Source organism: Falco biarmicus, chromosome 2 (genome assembly GCF_023638135.1).
Source record: "Falco biarmicus isolate bFalBia1 chromosome 2, bFalBia1.pri, whole genome shotgun sequence".
In the NCBI taxonomy this organism is placed as follows: Eukaryota; Metazoa; Chordata; class Aves; order Falconiformes; family Falconidae; genus Falco; species Falco biarmicus.
In genome coordinates, this window is record NC_079289.1 from 46,041,453 (window position 1) to 46,061,297 (window position 19,845).

Here is a 19,845-nt window from a genome sequence, read left to right on the forward strand (position 1 = left end):
TAGAAAAGACATAGATAAATCAAACAGAAGGATTGTGGGAGTTATGTCTTCTTCCTCACAGGTCATACTGTAAACACAGACCTATTACATAGAGGTCTTTATATTTGACCAGCAGTTTGAAACATTCATATACAGTGACTGAATTTTCATTGAAGCTAGTGCATCTCTACAGAATTCCTTTTAACAAACAAGCACCTCCAAAAGAACTGCTTCATTCAGAAATTTCCCTAAGAGATCATGGTTATGCCTTCAGTTTTTTATTTTCCACAAAACTCAATGTTTCTTAGACCTGAGAATGCAAAAAGACTACATATGAAGTAACGATACAGCTGAAGAATTCTGTTTTTGGGAAAGTAATATCATTATTATTTCAGTATAGTTGCCAACAACTCTACTCTTGGGCAGTTCTGAAGGAATTACAGTACACACAAGGAATAAAGTCAGCTAGATGAGCTGCTCGCTCACACTAAACATCACAGTTTGAGGGTATTGTCAAGACAATAATGGATATAAAATGATACAGAATTCAATGCCAGGACTAGCTTCCAAACTTTCTGTAACTGCAATATACAAAATAACACCTCAGAAAATATTTAAGATAGAATACAGTAAAAAGAATCACAATATCTTCGAAAAATTAGAATGCTTGTTAATATAGCATACTGAACTCCAAGATTTTATCTTTGGACAACACAGGAAAAAAATAAATCCTTTCCTAATATGCTTCTGCAGAAAAAAAAAAGATAATACTTTTGCACTATTACACAGTTGACAAGAGACAAGCTTTAATACTGCCTCAGACACCAAACATCTTAAACACTTCCACTTTTGTAATTCAACCATTACTTTGAAATGAGTATGACTAAACTGGGAAAAACAGTTCTGTATAAAAGGCCCTATTAAAACAAAAGGAAAACACTTCAACTTTTCCAGTCTTTGTCCAAAAAAAGGGTTTCCCGTAGCAATGCACGGACAAGTATGAACTGCTTCTTTCTGCAGTAAAACACTATGAAATGATATAAAACTATTTCATGTTATGAAAATAACAGAGTAGAACATTTAGGAATATTTTTTCCCCCTATGTCTTCTCCTGTAAAACAAGATATTTTATTTAGGAGACCACTAAGAATATATGCTGGTGTCAAAAACACACAGCACACCTTAGACCCAAGTTTATAGTGACATGGACACAGTATAGTGATGTCAGAGCAGAATCACAGAGCTCCTTGCTTCAGTAATATTTCTCAAGGACATCTGCCTCAGCAAAAGTCCCTTCTTTATTATTAAATCTTCTAGATCTATTCAACCCAGTTTGAGTTTATTGTGATGGCTTATATATATTTACATCTGGCCAATGAAATAAACCATGGTTGTAATTATTATGTCAGTAAAATTAAACAGATTTTATTTATTTCCCAGCATTTGTAACTGGTATCTATGTGATTTAAAGGTAACTTCAGTTTTACACCTTAAAAATCTCAAATGGTATCTTTTACCTTGTTATTCCATTGAAGGCACTTTAAAAATGTCAAGATAGGTCAGAAGTGTTTACAAATGTTTCTGATAATTTTGAAGCACATGCTTTCTAAATCCAGTAATTTTCATACCTTATTTTACAAGTACGTATTTTTCATTCCTGCGTTATAATTTTGTGCCTACCGCTATAGAAAGCCTCAGCTGTAATTTACAAAACTCTAATGATCCTTTTTATACAGTGTACTTAGACTGAGTGAAATTAAAGTTATAACATTAACTACATGTAAAACACCTTGCAATTCATTGCACTACTGCTTATACCTTTTGGAGAACGTCTGATGGTGCCTGAAAGAGTAGGAAATGAGTAATAAAAATTTAAGCAAAGTTAAGAAAAATATCAGTTTCTAAAACGTGAGTGTAAAAACATACCTTTGTTATTTCCAAGGCCATAATCAAACCCTTGTCCGTTACTACAGCTTGTCCCCTTACTGAAAGCTTGTATTGAAAAAGGACTTGGAGGAGGAGTCTGAACGTTTTGATCTAGAAGGACTTGCTCTGTAAAAAAGACACATCACTTCAGAATTAGACCACCTCAGTAACCAATTTACATTGGAAAGATGAGTCACATGGCAAAAGAACGATATTCTTTTTCCAGAGAGCACTCTTCCACTCCACTCAATTCTCTTCAAAAAGAAAAGCACGTCTCTCTTCTTTAGACCTCATGCTCTAAAAATATAAAGATGGAGGACTTAATACCATGCAGACTGTTTTTATGTCTGACTGAGTTGCTGCCTGCTTCGCCGTCATATGCCACTTAGGAACAGGCTTAACATTTCATTTTTCAGTTAGCATCGCACCATTCAGTATTTATTCTTTGGACAGCTATTGTTACATTCATTTGACAAAGCGTGGTAGAGAAAGGATAGTTTTCTGTGGCAAACTCAGACCCAATAAACTTTTAACCCTGGCTACCCGCTAATAGTTCACAGGACATAAGATATTTTTTCACCTGACAGATTTATTCATATCTGTTACTGAGTACTACAGTTTTGCTTTCTGTATGATACTAAAAAAATCTCCAACAAAACTCAACCTGGGGTCTTTCAGAACATCCATAGCAACACAAGAGCCAAGACAAATGAGAGACAGACTTAATGTGGTCAGAAATAGTTTGAAGTGATTATCTATAACAAAATATTCACAAGAAATCTCCCAAATGCAGGTTAAACGCTCAAGTTGGCACCTCAGACAACTTTTTGTCCTGTAAACATGCTAAACTTAATGTGGATTCAAGTAAAAAAACCAAAACCCCCAACTGTTCTAAGAGACATTTTTTTAAAAAATTGCATTTCAGACCAAAACCACATAGTACAAACTTTTACATAACACACATATTCAACTTTAAAAAAAATATATATATCGGGGAGAAGGCTGGTAATTTAAACTTGGTTTAAAAAAGGAAGGATCTAGAATTTTCTCAATTAGAGGCAATTCTAGATCTTGCTATAGCGTTTCAGCTAAAGTATCTGGATACCTGTCTACAGACTTGAGCATTCAGTATGACTTTTGTCTCTGACAGAAATCCTACTTCTTTTTTAAAATTTCATTATCATTTTATTAAATAATGAAATTACAAAAGTAATCTGGAAGATGGTATTATTTATGGATAAAAACCTATTATTTCAGCGAAATTATTTTCTACTGAAAAAGCAAATAGCCTCATATTAGGATAGAAAATGATGAAGTTAACAACCCTATTATCAAATCCGCCTGTTTTTAAAAGTAAGGTACTGTTCCAAAGCACAAATACTTGGTTTCTAGAAGCTACTTGGGCTCTTCAAGCACCTCAGAATTTGACATTATCAGAAATAACTAAAAATGGAGGATCTATGACAAAAAAAAATATTAATACTGTGCTAAGTATTAAATAAACTTTTCTTCCCCCACAATTTATGCATTTTATGAAAAACCATTAGTTATTCCCATTCTTCACAGAACGTTTTATACCTCAAAGCCAAAAACCAACAGGCTGTAAGAGATACTTATGTATTAGCAAGGAATTACTTTGTTTTAATATGGTAACATGATGCTAATTATGTGTGTCTAGGTGTGGAACAGTTTTCAGAAATAAAATGCCAAAACCAGAAAAAGGGCAAAGAGTCTGTTATGATGAGCAAATAAGAGGCTGCCAATAAGTATCACCTAAGAACACAAGCAGAATTTGACTGCTGAGGCAGAAGTTTTTCATGAAGAGATCTTTGGAAGATGGAAGCATTAGATCCCATAAATGGAGTGGGAAGATTATAAATTGAAAATGTCCCGTTTTATTCAGAAAACAGAGATATATATGTTGGGAAAAAAAAAAAAAAAAAAAAAAAAGAAGGCTTGAAGAAACTAAATCTTCAAGTGAGTTAACCACCCTCTAGGAAAGTCTACCAAAATGTTACTATCAACAGATGGACCTTAAATGTTTCTCTCTGAGCACACTCGTAACAAAATCATGCTAATGAAGATCCATAGTAATTTTTACTGAACATTGGAAAGACAAGAGGGACACACTGGACAGCTGGGACGCTGAGTCTACTTTCAGACTCCCCCCACCAGAAGACAGACTGAAATGAGTTCAGCAGAGGCCACCATGACTGTCAGGGCAGCAGGGCACACATCATCTAAAGAGAGGCTGAGAGATCTGGGTTTGTTTAGTATTAAAAAGAGAACGCTGAAACCTTATTGCTCCCTTTGACTACTTAATTGAAGGGTTCAGGAAAGAGGCAACAAACAAGTTGCAGCATTGGAAACTGTGATTAGGTATTAGGAAAATTTTTCACCATGAAGGTGAGTCAAATACTGGTACAGGTTGTCCAGAAAGGCTGGAGATAGAAGACAAAGGGCCTGAGCAACCTGATCTAGCTGAATCTGCACCGACAGGGAGGCTGGGTAGATGATCCCCTCCAGAAATATAAATACCGACAGATTATTCCCTGCCTCATCTTTTAAGGAAATATAAGTAGCCCATAATCATGCATAGGAGAATTCATCTAGATTGGCTGTGACTGTTAAGGAAAAAACAATTAGTAGACCAAAGAAAGTTAACAAAACCACACAATTTCTTATTTAAAAATGATCCCCATAGCTAAAAGGAGGATGGTTAAAATTGTGATCTGTAACTGGTACAAAAGCAAACACAAGGAAATATTTCAATTGTTCTTCTAAAAACCTCTGAAGTCCAACTGTGTAAAGAAACTCAAATGAAAAAGCATAAATTAATGTTACACCTGTTTAAAACTCAGTTTCTTCTTTATTTGTCTTGCTCAGATTGCTTAATTTTTTCTAAGTTAATTTGAAAAACAAACAAAACAACAACTTGCCATCTTCATGTCGGAGGTACTGGTTTCCACCTCTGTCTCTAGCTAATGACCATGCCTCGCCTTCATCACTTTCACAGAACTCTACCATGCTGTTCTTATCCATCTGCACCCACGTACCTTCTGAATTAGTCACCTGATGCACACACACAAAAAAGCACAATTTGTTAACTCTTCAGATAATTCAGTAGCATGATTCAGCAACTTATTATAGTACCTGAAAAACACACTCATTCCAATCTCTACATATCGCAAAGCAAATGTGAAAAAAACCCAGTTTCTTAAATTAAGGCCACAGGCTGAGGCAGACTGAAGTACCAAATCTATTTATGGCACATTTTCAGTTAGGACTGTTTCCAAAAATTTTACACCTGTTTATGTTTAGAAGAAGCAAAACACCGACACCACAACTTTAGAACATCCAAACAAGCCTAGATAAAAATGTGGAGATATTCACCAAAATATGCCTTTTTATTGATGGCTGCAACAGTAGATTTATAATACCATGTTATATGTGAAAAGTTTGTATGAATACTAATTTTGTTCCTGTCATTATATTTAGGAAATAGCATGACACACTTCATCCTTAAGCCCTTCTTAACCATAAAACACCACAGCTGGACAACTGGGAACAGTAACAACAGTTCAGCAACTAAACAAATGAATACAATCAATACAGAGAAACAGAATAATTCGTTAATTGGTTAGGTCCTAGAAAAACATTTTTTCAATGAAACCATTTTTTTTTCAAAGAATATGACAAAAATGTAAAACAAGAAACAATTTCCTAAGGAAGTAAGGAATACTGTAACAGAAACATATAAGCAAGCATAGGTAACTGCAGTACAATTTTAACATTATTTCAATCAATGCACACATCTAAAAGGCAAAAGACATAATTGCATTGGTATTTATAACATAAACCATGTTCAAATGTTAGTATTTATCATGAGGGTTGGAAAAGCAAACCTGTAAAGGGGCAGATTCTTTTGCTGTGTTTACTACTGTTATATACTGGTATCTATGAAGACATTAACTGAAGCTACAAGGATCCATACCTCGCCCACTGCCTTGACTTTGTTTCCCAGAACTAACATTCCAATTGGGATACCTCTAAGGTTAGGGCAGCTTCTGATGTTGTGACCTGACGGGCCAGTCTTCACTACCTTGTACACTCCAGGTCCACCTCGAAGGAATGGCATATCTTGTTCTTGCATCACTGCTTCCTGTGGGCAGTGTGAATTTAGGTCTTTGAAAAAATCATCAGTATTAGACCTAGATTCCTGAGAAATTAAAAAAAAAAAAAAAAAGGCAAAACAAAACAGAACAGAATAAAACCTATTAATAATACCTTTGAACTTTTAGATAAGAAATACTTATTTCAAGACAATAGCTAAATTTCAAAGCTAAAAGAGACACTAGTTACATTGCTAATTTTAGTGTGCAATGATAAACCACTATTAGTAAATTGCACATTAATTGAAAAGTCACCATATTACTCTTGAAACAACAGTGGTATAAATGAAACCATTTATGTAAAAGGAGTATCTCATATCTACCATTGGAGACAAATTATCTACTCTAACCGCTTTCACTAAACCTTGCTTCATGCTGACATTTAGCAGGAGACACACTCATTCCTCCTGCTGTACTTGTGAAATTTTCTGAAAAGCCTGGGGCTATGTAAAGGGATTTTGAATATTCTCTCTTTCCAAATGATAAGCTGCTTTTTTGATTTCATATTTAGAATACTTGTTAATTTAAAGGTAAAGTTCTGACTAAGTAAAAGCAACACCATACATTCCAAAACGCACATGTAAGTGAAAATAATAAATGTGCACTAATACTATGACAATAAAAATGGCCCGCAAATTTATTTCCCCTGGCACCAATTACAGATGATATATATACTTGAATCTGACATGAGAAAACACTTTTTGAATCTCCTAACAAGAAAAATTGGTAACTACTAAAAGAAGAGAAATATTAGCATAGATTTTTCAGCTAGCCATAGCTTAATAAAAAGGCTATTGTACAGAAAAATATGAGGGATGGGAGTAACGTAATGCATATTTATATCAGAAGAAAGCAAGTGAGAAGCAGGAACAAGCTCTATTATGCTTATGGTGCAAGTCATAGGTGCTTTTAAAAGAACACCTGAAAGTAAAGAACTAAGCAATGCCCTACGGGATGAAGCCAATGGTTCACCTAATCCGGTATACTGTTTTCAGCAATGGCAACAAGAGATGCTCTTTTAGAAGTAGCATACAAGTCTTTGTTAGTGGTCTGTCCCTTATATAGCAACAGCATTTAAAATATTTTTATTATGAATGTTAGAGAGTATACCCATTTTCTTTAGTGTTTATTTATGAATCTGATTTCTGTAAATATGTTTAATTTCATCTGAATGTGCTGATAGTTTCTGCCACCACGATCTCCTGTAACAACACCTTCCAGGAGTTCACTTCTTGCTGTGTAAAAGAATACTTCCTTTTATCAGTTTTAAACCAAACTTCTCCTTATGTTATTTCCTTTTTAATTAATATAATTTCCTCTGATCTCTTTAATTATCATATTTTCAGCTTTTTGGTATGGAAGTCTGTGCACTATGTCCAGACTAATTCAAAGAAGCCCTTATACAAAAATGAATCCTGTTCTGTAAACACAACTTTAGAAGCAGGTTTATGCAACCTGAGGTAAACTGGTTCAAGGAAAAAAATAATCATATGTTTTAAAGACAGTTTAAACAGTGCCTAGATCTTGATATAATAATAAAAAGGGTTGCTATTTAGGGGAAAAAGATTCAATGGAAAACCAAGTCTTTAAAACTCTAAACCAGTATGTACAACACTGAGTATCATCTTCATTACAAAGTTCCTATGAAAAAACCTCAATCTCAAAATCACTACAGGGCTGTAAAGAGATTTAGACAAGCACTTCTATAGATAACTTAAACTGCTTAACTGTACATAACATGTTGTTCCAGTAGTTGTATAATTAAAAAAAATTCGATTAAGAATGGGCTGAGTATTGATTAAATATTTGTGTCTTTACTCATACAAATACCATTTTATTAGATGCTGCAACTTCATGTGTATCCTCCAATAACACAAAAAAATTACTAGTACATTCTGCATCAAAAGAGAATGAAAGTCTTTATTATGTTACTAGGCCATCTCTGAATTTCTAATGCAGTTCATAAAAAAAGGAGAGTGCTGCTTATGAATTAATGAAAATTCAATAATCTGCTCTGGTATTTTTTTTCCTCATCCTAAAGGAAGAGACACAGATACAGCATTCTGTGCGAATTTGCTATTTCCTGTAAAAATCAAAGAATATTTAGCATAAAGTTGAGTCACAAGGTACAATCTGAAAACATGAGATACACAGCATGACTGCACCTGTCATTTAACTCACCTTAGGGGGTAAAGCTTTGGAAGTCCATGAAAAAAAGTCCAAATCCCTTACTCCTTGGCTAGCATTAAAGACATTCTGAGCAACAAAGTTTAAAAAAAAAAGACATATATCAACAAAGAAATGGGAACAAAGAAACATTGGAGGAAGAAGCTCAAGGTTCTGTTAATGCAAACTTTCCCCACAAGTAAATTTACTGGTAGAATGTTTTGCAAAAGGGAAAGTTTTGTTTTCCTAATCAAGTCACCTGAGTCCATTGCTCACCATGGCAAATCATCCATTAAACAAGAACAGTTTAGTATGTCAAAAGCTCAAAATGGATGTAGTGTGTCATGCCATTTACTGAAATTAAGAGCCAGACATTTCTCATAAAGCTTGAGACTTTCGTGCACAGAAAATCCCACACTTTGTTACAACGAAACAGTAGCTGGTCCTACCACAAATCACAGTTTTACAGCAAGACAGTCTGCTGTTCTGAAAGATAATTTCAACTATTGCAAGACAAGTGCAATATGGACTTCTAGTCACCAAGTCAGAACTAAAAAGATGCAGGAAGGCTAAACTCACTGTTGAAAGCAATTCACTTGCACAGAATGATTTCACCAGTTTGCACACCAAAATCGCACTCTTTACCAGTGCCAAAAATTTCACAGAGTGCTGCAGGAAAAACAATTGCTATGATTTAATTAGTTTTATAAAATATACAATGCATTTACTAGTTTATTATGAATTATCATCAACCAAATAGAGCTGCCAGAGAGACTTCACTAATTTTATAACCAATTGCCTGTACTACATAAATAAGCACTGCTGTTCTGCATACTTTTTTCTCCCACAGAACAGCTAGGATAGTGTTTTTTAATCACTGAAAAATATGAAAAAGAAGTTATCCTTTCACCATTAATTGGTTTCTACTAATTTCTTTGAAAATTTTCACTGTTCCTGTCAAATGAAAGAATTAATAGTATATATATCAGTACTAATAATTGGTATTTATGACAAAATCTTTTTGGCAAAGCAATCATTTTATCTATATGAACAGAGGTGTGAAAATCTTATTTACCATCCCCATCCTGATTAGGGGAACCAAGCGAAATCCCTGGACAGCAGTCACATTAAAATTTAATAGTAAAGGCAATGAATCCCTTTAAGCAGAAACAAGTACAATAAACTCTTAGCATGCCTTCTCTCCATTCCTTGAAAAAACATTGACACATTAAAAGTAACTAAACCCATGCTTTTGTCTCATGGTAATAGCTATATACTGTTGACAAAACTGCTTACATCAAGTTTCAGTAATACAAACAATTTGCAATTTTTACAAAAACAGTGAAAGTACCTCTATCTACTCAAAAGTGAAAGAGGTACCAATGCACTAGTGAGATAAATTTTGGAGCATTAGGGAAGGTGGGGAGGGTTTCAGACAGGGTGATTAGCAGAATATAGTCTTATCAATTTGGCATAAAACTATGGCAACTATAAAAAGCCTATATTAGTCTAGTGAGACTGTACTTCATAGGCATCCAACACAGTTTAACTGACTCATTGTGCTACTTGGCAGAGTATCTCAGTTTGTGATGGACCTCTACTGTAAGAGAAACATGGAATAATTATACCTAAAATATGCAAGTGTAATTTCAAAGATATGTTTTGTACATTATAAAGCTACATGTGTAAAACATACAAAAGAAATGAACAGCAGTGAAGTGGGACCATGTTGGCTTAGCAACAATGAGACAATGAAACCAGAAGCTGCCCTTCGCTGTGGGAGCTTCAGGGCTTCCAGGCTGTTAGCATAGTCTATGCTAGTTTAGGTTAACTGGCATGTATTTCAGAATTAAGTTTTCATTCTGAAGAAACTACTAGCTAGAAGCTTTATTTTTAGTCCTTATGCTACTTTCTGTAGATTTTGTTCATTTTTTCCTTACAAGCTTTCCCCTACTAAAACTACAAATAATTTGAGGAATTCATTCTTTTTTCCAATGAAGTGTAAGTTTCAGAAATAAAAAAAATTAAATATAAATGACTTTGTTTCACCACCAAAAATTAGATCTTTTAAAAATATTTAAAATGTCAATTGATATTACTTTTCAAAGCTAAGGGTTTATCTTAAACAACCATTTTGTTATTTTACCCAACATAGTCCTACTCCCCAGTTGCCTTCCATTGTGCCTAGAACAACAGCAGTTGTCTCTTGTGAAAGTCCTTCAACATTTCCACAGAACATTCAGCTTTCTGAGGTCCTGTGATTCAACACTGCAGCCTACATACTAATTTTGGTTCTTTGCTTCCACTGCGATAATGGTTTCAAAAACTTGCAGTTTCTCAATCCTGCTTGTCTATGGTGGTTGGGGAATGTAATAATATAACTGGGCAGCAGGGTACAATATTCCTAATAATAAATTTTTACATGTAATATGAAGTAATAAATACATATTTAGAATAAGATTTTTAAAATAAAGTTCCAAAGCTTAACCAAGGTAAAATTCTATTTCTTCCTAGTGTGTACTGTTTTACATTGTATGCACCTTTCTTCTAAGTACTGTGCATAAGCATATATAATAAATCACTGTCCGTGTAAGGAACTTAAGTATTTTCTCAAAAACAGTTAACTGGATGTCAAACAAACAGAAGGAAAAACAACTACTGGGATTGGATTCAGCTTCTCCAAAATTGCAATCAGTTAAGACTTATACTCCTATCCAAAATCACCTCTATTAAATTCATAGTCTTATAATCATATTACCTACAATGGATTGCATGTGCAGTTTTAAATCAATGGCTACATAGCAGTTCCTTGTGAAAGGACATGAGCAACATAAGGAAGATTTGACGACACAGATTTTCTAAGAAGGTAAATGACCACAGCTCCAATAAATAAGTCTCATAACTACAATGGATCTCTGCCTTCCTATGATCATTTACCTTTAAATATAGTAATTTTGATCAAAATATATAGAAACAGTCTGTTTAGGAGTTCTAAGATATTCAGTGTTTGCTTTCTCATAAATATCTAGTTAATGTCCATAAAAAACTTAAAATGTAGATACAATATAGATGTCAAGATGATAAAAGGCCAAAATTAGCACTGCTGAAAAACTCTACTGCTTTTTCTTTGTTCACTGTTCAATTAATACAGTGATGAAACAGAATAACTAAAGCTTTTTTTTTAAATTATATTTTTTACATATTTTACAAAAGGTAGTAAGAGATTTTATTTACATATGAGATGATTACAAAAAGCCTGTATATTTAAATGTGACAAAGTAACGTAACTGGAGTTACAAGTCTGCATAAACTCCTGAGCTGAATAAAAATGGAGCCTAATAAAAGTAATGTGACATTAATTTGAACAGGGAATACAATGACTAATTCAGCCACTTGATATTCCAGTTGTATATTTAGTCACAAGAGACTTTTTCCAGTCTATTTCCTTCTTCTGAAACCAATACTGGTAGAACAGCTTTGGATTCCAAACCCCTTGTATAAACCAGGATAAGCAGATATGGATTATTTCAAAATTTAATCTAAAGAACCTTTAGCATGTATTACTTAATTGAATATCTTTTGTCATGAGCCATTCACCTCTAGAGGACTGCACTGATCAAGTTTGACAACTTACAAATACAGTTCTTTTCTTGGACAATTCAGAGAAATAAAGATTTTTGAATATTCTCAACTTAGTAATCACTAATAAAAAGAGATTTTAAAACTTCCTATCAAGAAAGCATTATCACTTAATGTGATCAAGATTTAGCAGGAAAAAAAAAGTTTTAAGCTGAGCTACAAAATCAGGAGCTTACAAAAGAGTTTATTGAATTTCATCAAGTTATGTGGTGCATAATGCTAAAATGGCATGCACTGAAGACTAAAGCATTCAAAAGCAAGTCACTGAATCGTGACTTCTGTTTCGTGGCCTTTAAGAAAGAAAGAGAAAATGTTAGGTAATATTTTTTCCTTCTTCCTCTTATTATTATGAATCAAACCAACAAATCTTTATGCCTAAATACTGTCATAATGAAATTAAATAGTTTCAGGACACACTGACTCCTTTTAAAATTTGAAAATATGAGAGAGATGCAAAGAAACCTTCCATTTGAAACTAGTTCAAAAGACATTTCTTATTATACATAACTACATTGCTATAATAGTTGCTTTTGTAAGACTTCTGCTATGTTGGCCAGGGCCTGCTTACTGATCAGAAGCCAAGAAAGCATGTGGCTTTAACCTCACGACATTAAAAATGCAACGTAACTGGTTACATAAAAGATAATTAGACATATCTACCAGCTTCTAACAGTCTAAATGGTATCAGAACCGATACTGTTTAAAAAAAATAGACAGTATTTTATCTGAACTTTACAGAAGCAGAGTGAAACGTATGATAATAAAATGCCGTTTTTCACATGTGATTGTGCCTGACCTACTTATTCAAATGTCATTTGAATTCTCAAGATTAGATTGTCAAGATTGAATGTTCAGTTATTTATTAATGACAGCCATTTCCTTTCAGGCTTTTCTCAGGAAGCGCAGGTTATGTTCTAGAGTCATCTGAAATACACCAGCCAGTAAGTTCTTGCTAATCACCTATGTGACTGCTGAGCTCAAAACTATTCCCTTCAGCAAGTAAAAAAGTATTAGAAATAGTTAAACTTAAAAACCAAAAGAAACAAAAACCCCAAACACCTCCCCCCCCCCCCCAACAGACTATAATACCCATTCAGAAAATATTTCCTGAAGTTAACTAGTTAGTCAAGGTCAATTCACTTTTATCACGTGTGAACAGGTAAAATTCAACTGCTGTATACAAATTTTAATATTTTGTAAAAGTATAATATAGCAATTTTCTAATGAGTATCCATTTATAAGGCCAAAAATACAAGCAAGATTTTAAGCAACGCTTAAATTTTTCCCATGTTTTCATGTATCTCACATAAACTAGTCTATCATCACAGTGTTTCAATGACTGATGGTTGAATACAGAAATTATTCCCATTACAGAAATGTTTCCCAAATGCAATATTAATTTCCAAAATAAGAATTTTATTGAGAGAAATCTCCAATAGAATTATATCAGCAAATAGTTTATAAACAAGAAGGTGAACAGAAAGATCTACTCACATCATGTAACAGTGCTTGTCAAAACACAGGCTGCAGGGGTTTATTAATTGCCAGATGTGGCTACTAGCAAACAGCCCAGTTTCACTGAAACTGGGAATATCTCCGTTCTTCCATGATTGGAAAACATGACCAGGATGACATTGCTGGCTGCAGGTATTTAATGTGGCCAGATATTTGTTAACTGTCTTCAACTGCAGCAGCAGCTCACTCATATAAGATGACAAATAAAATCTAAATAACAGTATTTATGATTAGATCTGGTTCTTACATTCTGCACTGAAGAAACCAAGGTACTGCCCACTCTGGGGAATGCACAAAACCAGATGAGCCAGAATGGCCTGCACTTTCATAATTTTTTTGAGAAACATTGGTTTGGCTAAAATACGTTCTTGCCTTTTACATTTTTTTTCAAACTGTATCTTGTTCCAGAAAAGGTGTAACCTTTGAACTCCAGTGATGACCACCATTAAAGTTATGCAGATAAATCATGCTTACTCTTACTGTAAATTCAATTTTGTACTCAGTCTTGAAGCTCTGCGATTCTATGATTAGCTAATAAATTGATAACTCAAGGATTGAGGTGTAGAACTCACAAAAAATATACACAAAACCCAACAGAGCCTAAAGAACTTTCAGGTTTTTTTCAAAAAGCCTCAATTACATTGCTTCACTGCAGGCTGCAAGCCTCTTCTGAAATCGTAACGTCAGTGGATCACTTTATACACATCTTGCAACAGAAACACCTGGTGCAGACCACAACCTAGTATGAGTACACTTTTGTACCCTGTTACAACAGTCCTTGCACTTTTGTTTCTCTTCTAGGGGAAGAGGATTTAACATAAAAAGCCTTGTACCTTTCTACACTCCACCCTCATTACACAATAGCCCTCAAAAATGCACACACATATAAGATAGCATTTGGTAATTAAAATATTGTTTACCTCAGGACTCATTTGCAGCCTTAATTAAAGAAAGTCTTGTAATGAGGATAGAGTGTACTTTTGGATATTTTTCAAAGGCACCTTTTACTTACGTCAACAGGTACCAGAAGGCTCTTGCCAAGATGTTGGTTAAAAGAGAGACACCAGGCTTCAGTGTAACCATTCATGTTAGGAACATACTTCTTTATTGTCTCATCATTCAGCCTCAGCCAAACACCATCATCATTGTGGATCTATGGGAAACAAGCAACAAAAACGAGCCATGCCCTCCTGTAACTGTTCCATACCTTGGTAGGATTAACAGACTTCAGACAAACAGACAATAGTAGCAAGAAAGTAATGATCTTCACTAAGCTGATAGAATGTAAGAAGAGGTGAAGAGGAATATCAACAAAATCAGAATTTCAAAGGAGTGGGAGGCGTATCTTTTTAGAAGGCAAGGTACGAAGATTAAATTTAAATTGGATCATGCAATAATAAGAGTTGCTCTGAGAAAAAAAGAGGAAAGCAAGCCAAGCCTTCATAAGCTTCATAAATTCCCCACTTTCCATTTTTACACTGCGGATATAACTCAGTAAATTGCAAAAATATTCCTTGTATATGAAGTTTATTGTAAGAATTATACGTGCATAGTAGTCTAACACACTAATGATCTTTAAGAAGTGTAAGTGAAAGATGTAATGAAAATTACACCTACATCTGAATTTTTGTGTAGAGTTGAAATAATAAGTCATGAACAGCTAATTCCTTAGAGATATTATTGTGAGATGAAGTCTAGGAATTTTGTTTCCACATACCAGTCTCAAAAGTTTGTTACACAGTTTTTCAATTAAGCAAATTAAAAGGAAATGACAGCTCGAAAAACTAAATTAGTAAATATTTAGATTTTTGCAATTTATACTTTTACGTTCTTAAGCTGTATATGTCAACATCTAAACATAAAAAACCCATTATTTGCATGAATTAACTTTACATCTTAGCCCAATTTTCAACAGAAATGTCTTATGAATTACCTCGTCAATGAAAGTGATGGATCCATTGACTTTCACTATGCCTATTTGCTCACTCTGAAGGGAAGGGTGGCTACGGATACGAAGCCCTGCACTGTCCTTGGCCACAAATTTGCGAACCTAAGAGAAGCAAAGGAAGACAGTAAGGAAGAAAAAATCAGAACAGAGTTCTCAAGAGTAAAAAGAAATAGGCTTAACAGATTCTGAAATGCTAGTGATGAGATGGCAGTCTTAGAGTTACAGTTTGTTGCTAGTTTCCCATGGCTGCTGTGTATAAGTTTTTTTACTACAACCAATCGTAACGTTCAAAAAGACCTAAAAGTACATTGACTCAGTCTTGGAAAGATCTGTTGTACCACACAATATCCAATATTCAATACAAGCTTCCACGTCTTTCAACTGCCCTGCTACTCCCCATTTTATTAATTCTTGCAAGTTTCAAGGCTTTTGCCCTTTCAAACTTAGTATTTCCAGTAACTGATCAACCTGGGATTACCAGTTCTCATTCGTGCTACTGTAAGATACTGTTTAGTCAACTTTTTGGCCAAAATTTGGATATTTTCCTTAGCTAAAGAGTTGAAATAGCCATTTAAAATAGAAAAAGAACAGATCTTTCTACTTCTTTATTTTATCTTTCAATAATAGCTATTTCAATAGTTTCTCCCTTTTTCACAGGAAGATCAGATGCTCCTTGTTACAATTTTGATTTACTACGGTCCCCAAAATCTCACAGTTGTTATTCACTATCATTATTTCACCATTCAAAGACCTTATCAGGCACCTGTCCCATAAAAAACAAATGTAAGCCATCCTTTTGGTCTCTGGTTTTGAGAAGTGCATGTATTCTATGCATGTGGTATAAAACCTTTATTTTCAAACTCCACATGTAAAGCAAAAAAAAAAACTATCAACTGAAGTATGGACTCAATCTTTAACTTAACATAAAGCACAGAATGATATGGAAAAAGTAAACTCAGGAAAAGGTAATGAAAGGTAACAACTAAGTGCATTAATTCATTTCTTCCCCCCTAAAGAAATTGTTTTAAGAAATGGTATTTATTTAAGGCTAATTAAAAAAAACCCAACAACAACCCAGAAGCATGTGAAGAATTTCAAATATAGCATACTCCAAATTGTGCAAGGTTTTGTTTACTAACAATCCTGTTACTCCAAGGATTTAGATTTCTCTCAACAGACAAGACTAAGACTTCCAAGGTCCTTATGAAAATGTAAGGCTGAATCACTGCTGACAGCGTTCTCAACAGAGACAAGCCTATAAACAAAGCCGTGCAAATTAAAGGTCGCTGCATTGTTATGCCAAAATGTTACTTTAGAAAACCATATGATGGGTTGGCTAGAAATTGGATTTAAAAACCTTGAATTTAGAGGAAGAAAACTCACAAAAATCACAAGATTTGGATATGCACAGGCCTGGAAAGAGCATTTTTCCCCTTTGCAGGAGCTAACTAAGTTGAAGAAAGTTCAAGCTGTAACTGCAAACTGTTCAGGGATCAGATCCACTGACAGACAATACAACAAAAAACAGACTAAAAGTTCTCTTATGCTCATTTCTGACCATCATGAAAAACTTAATTGTCTGAGTCTTCTTTCTGACTTAGCCCCTCTTTACTTGGAATATTTCTCTATGGCACAATGCTTCAGTATCTGTCCTGTAACACCCCAATAGTCAGTTCTTCCATGGAGTACACACAAACTGATTCTTACTGAAAGAAGTGGCTAATGCAGAAAGGCTTAGCAATTAAGATGAACTTGTCCCTTACAGTGGACAGCAGTTTTTAAGAGCTTTGTTGCTGTGTCTTCTTATTTAATTAATCTGAAAATGTGGTACACCTTGCAGCACAGACAGGTGTGTTGCATAGGATAAAGCAAACTTAACAAGGGACTTAACATTCTATGAAGGGATGCAAAACACCACCTCTTGCCCAGAGTTTTTGGGTTTGGTAGTTTTTTTGCAATTGATGCTAGCTACTTGTTCAGTCATGTGAGGACAGTCAAAACAGTCAAAACATATTAGTGACCAATCATTCTGACACCAGTCTTGCCCATTCCAACTCAGCTAAATTCAGACTGCTTTCTTCTAGTTGGTTCCAACTACCCTGAATTACATTACATAGCTTGAAAAATGATGTTTCCCTCAATAGGATGTAGAATGGAATTTCCTGCAAATTAGTTAATCTAAGGTTCACAGTCAATGAATGAGGAGGCAGCAGTTCTTATGGGTCATATACTCCAGGCTAAATACAGATCGCTGGGATAATCTTTACCAACTTGGATGGACAGGGAAACCAGATCTTCATTTGATTTCAAATAACAGAGCATGAAGACATCAATAATAAAATCATAATATAGTATCCATTTTCAACTTGTGATTCAAGTAAGGTATGACTACTAAACTGGAATGTTTCACTGCCTCGATGAAAATAATTTGGTGATTCTACCTGAGAACAGATCACCACTGAGAATGCAGTGTTAGTGTCCTCTGGTTATAACTATCTGAAATTTCAGGCTGACAAAGAAGAGGAAGAAGCTTCTAGAGCTCAGCTAAGCCCTTTTTCTCAGGGAAACATGATTTGGTAGATTGGACTGTCTCTGACTGACACATATCTAATCTGCATTCTTGACTTCAGAAGCTTGGAGTACAGTGCAATAATTACCTTTCTGTATCATTTATAATACTGCTGTTCATACACAAAGAATTATTCTAACCTGGTTTGTTGTGTGATTTGTTACAACACAGAAGAAAGAAGACTGACAAAATTATTTACCATAAAAGGTAGTGTATTTTTGCAGCAGGCTCTACTGACACTATATACAGGACAGAAAGTCTTCTCTTTCAAAGAGACTACAAATTGGAACAACAAACAAGACATGCAAACAGAACACCCCAGGGAGATGATTAAACACTAGGCAATGCCTCAGAACACCAGAGGCCTAACTTCTGTATAGTATTTTTAACCATGAAAAAAATGTAGCTGTTACATATGAACCAGTCAACTCCATTTCCACTGCAATAACTAAAAAGACAGACATCACTTTCATTCAGCAATTTATCTCGTCTTAGATCAGATGTCTTTAGTGATAACAAACAACACGTATGATGATCAGCTTGGATGGAGATAATTAAGTTCTGTGAGATGAATCTCACCCAGTAGGAATTGGGAATTTTAATTAAGATAATGAAGTAACCAGGAAGTCTTCCTTCCAAGAGGAAGGAGAAAGCCTAGAAGTATTTCTCAGGGCAAAAAAAATATTACGCAATGAAAGATAAAAAATTGTGTGGAAACGAAAGCTAATTTATTATTTCTATTTTGAAGTGTGGGTGCAGGGAAAAGAATCTTGTTAGTGGCAAAAGAAGACGCTGGATGCATTTACAGACTGGGAAACTACACAATAAAGTTACTGTCTCTAGATTATTCAGAAAGTTGGAAAACAACTAGGTCAGGACACACTGTATAGGTAAGAAGCTGGCTAACACTTGATTATTTTTGTAACCACCTATTTCTTAGCCACCTTTGCAGTTGTAATAAGACAGGAAAGGATAACGTTGTAGTAGTTCAGAATTCTGCATCTTTTAATACATGTTTATTTCATGAAAAAAAATATTCAGTGGCTCATTTAATATCCCTTCGTTTGCATATAAGGGGAAGTGGAAGATGATTCCTTCATCTGGGCATATTCCTTATATCACTGCCACACCAGCTTTCAGAGGAAAGCTCTGTTATTTGCATCTACTTTAGTCCTTCAGGGTGGAAAGGTAAGGTGAAATGGGGAAGTCAAAAGCTTCAGAAAGGATAACTTTTAAAAATAAAATAATGATATTCTAAGGAAGATATTAATAAACTAATTTTGGTTTTTATATTGACTGAAGAAGATCCTTTTCACAAAAAAAACCACCATAACCTTTTTGAAGACCTTTGCACAATTAATTTCATAGTACAATATCAAAGAAAAAGAAATAATAGTGCAGAATGCAGTCTGTGGCTTTCACAATAGTCCCACAACGTTTGTGTGACAAGCCAAGACTAAGGCCATTTCTGCAGAGCTTCTAACTGTTTTATTAATGGATAGACTGAAAGGAAACAGACTTTCATCCTTCATTTTACCCCATATATTAATTTCACTGCATTCAGCACACTAAAGACATTTGCAAATATCCTTAAGTCCTGCACCAATATAACATGATAAAGTACGTATTAAAGAACACTAGAATCCCACCCAAATATTACTGTATGGTTGGGGTTTTTCTCCCATTCTCCAAACCTTGTTTGGCTGAGGCTCTGCTTTTGGTTTAATAAGTTGTGTTCCTGGAGGTATCATTCCTTTTGGAGGATCTTTTACTTTCACTTCTAGCCCAGCATCTGTAAGCAAACAAGACTAAGTTTTTAAAAAAACAATAAAATATTACAGGATATATCAGTCAAACAGGAATTACAGTTTATCTGTGCTACAATTCAGAGTAGGCAAAATAACCATTTGCTTATCTGTCTGCCATAAACA

General features: G+C 34.5%; 1 protein-coding gene across 21 annotated transcripts in view; it reads right to left on the reverse strand.

Moving 5' to 3' along the window:
- MYCBP2 (MYC binding protein 2) overlaps positions 1 to 19,845 on the reverse strand; it is a 200,572-nt gene that overhangs the window by 49,873 nt on the left and 130,854 nt on the right. For 10 of the 21 annotated variants that reach the window (XM_056329559.1, XM_056329550.1, XM_056329562.1 and 7 more), the window contains 7 exons: positions 19,564 to 19,706; positions 15,331 to 15,447; positions 14,410 to 14,550; positions 8,259 to 8,333; positions 5,900 to 6,124; positions 4,845 to 4,977; positions 1,906 to 2,031 (listed from right to left, as the gene is read on the reverse strand). In XM_056329559.1, coding sequence (XP_056185534.1) covers positions 1,906 to 2,031; positions 4,845 to 4,977; positions 5,900 to 6,124; positions 8,259 to 8,333; positions 14,410 to 14,550; positions 15,331 to 15,447; positions 19,564 to 19,706 — 960 coding nt within the window. The remainder of the gene's footprint in view (positions 1 to 1,905; positions 2,032 to 4,844; positions 4,978 to 5,899; positions 6,125 to 8,258; positions 8,334 to 14,409; positions 14,551 to 15,330; positions 15,448 to 19,563; positions 19,707 to 19,845) is intronic. The other 11 variants (XM_056329571.1, XM_056329556.1, XM_056329555.1 and 8 more) reach the window with 8 other exon arrangements.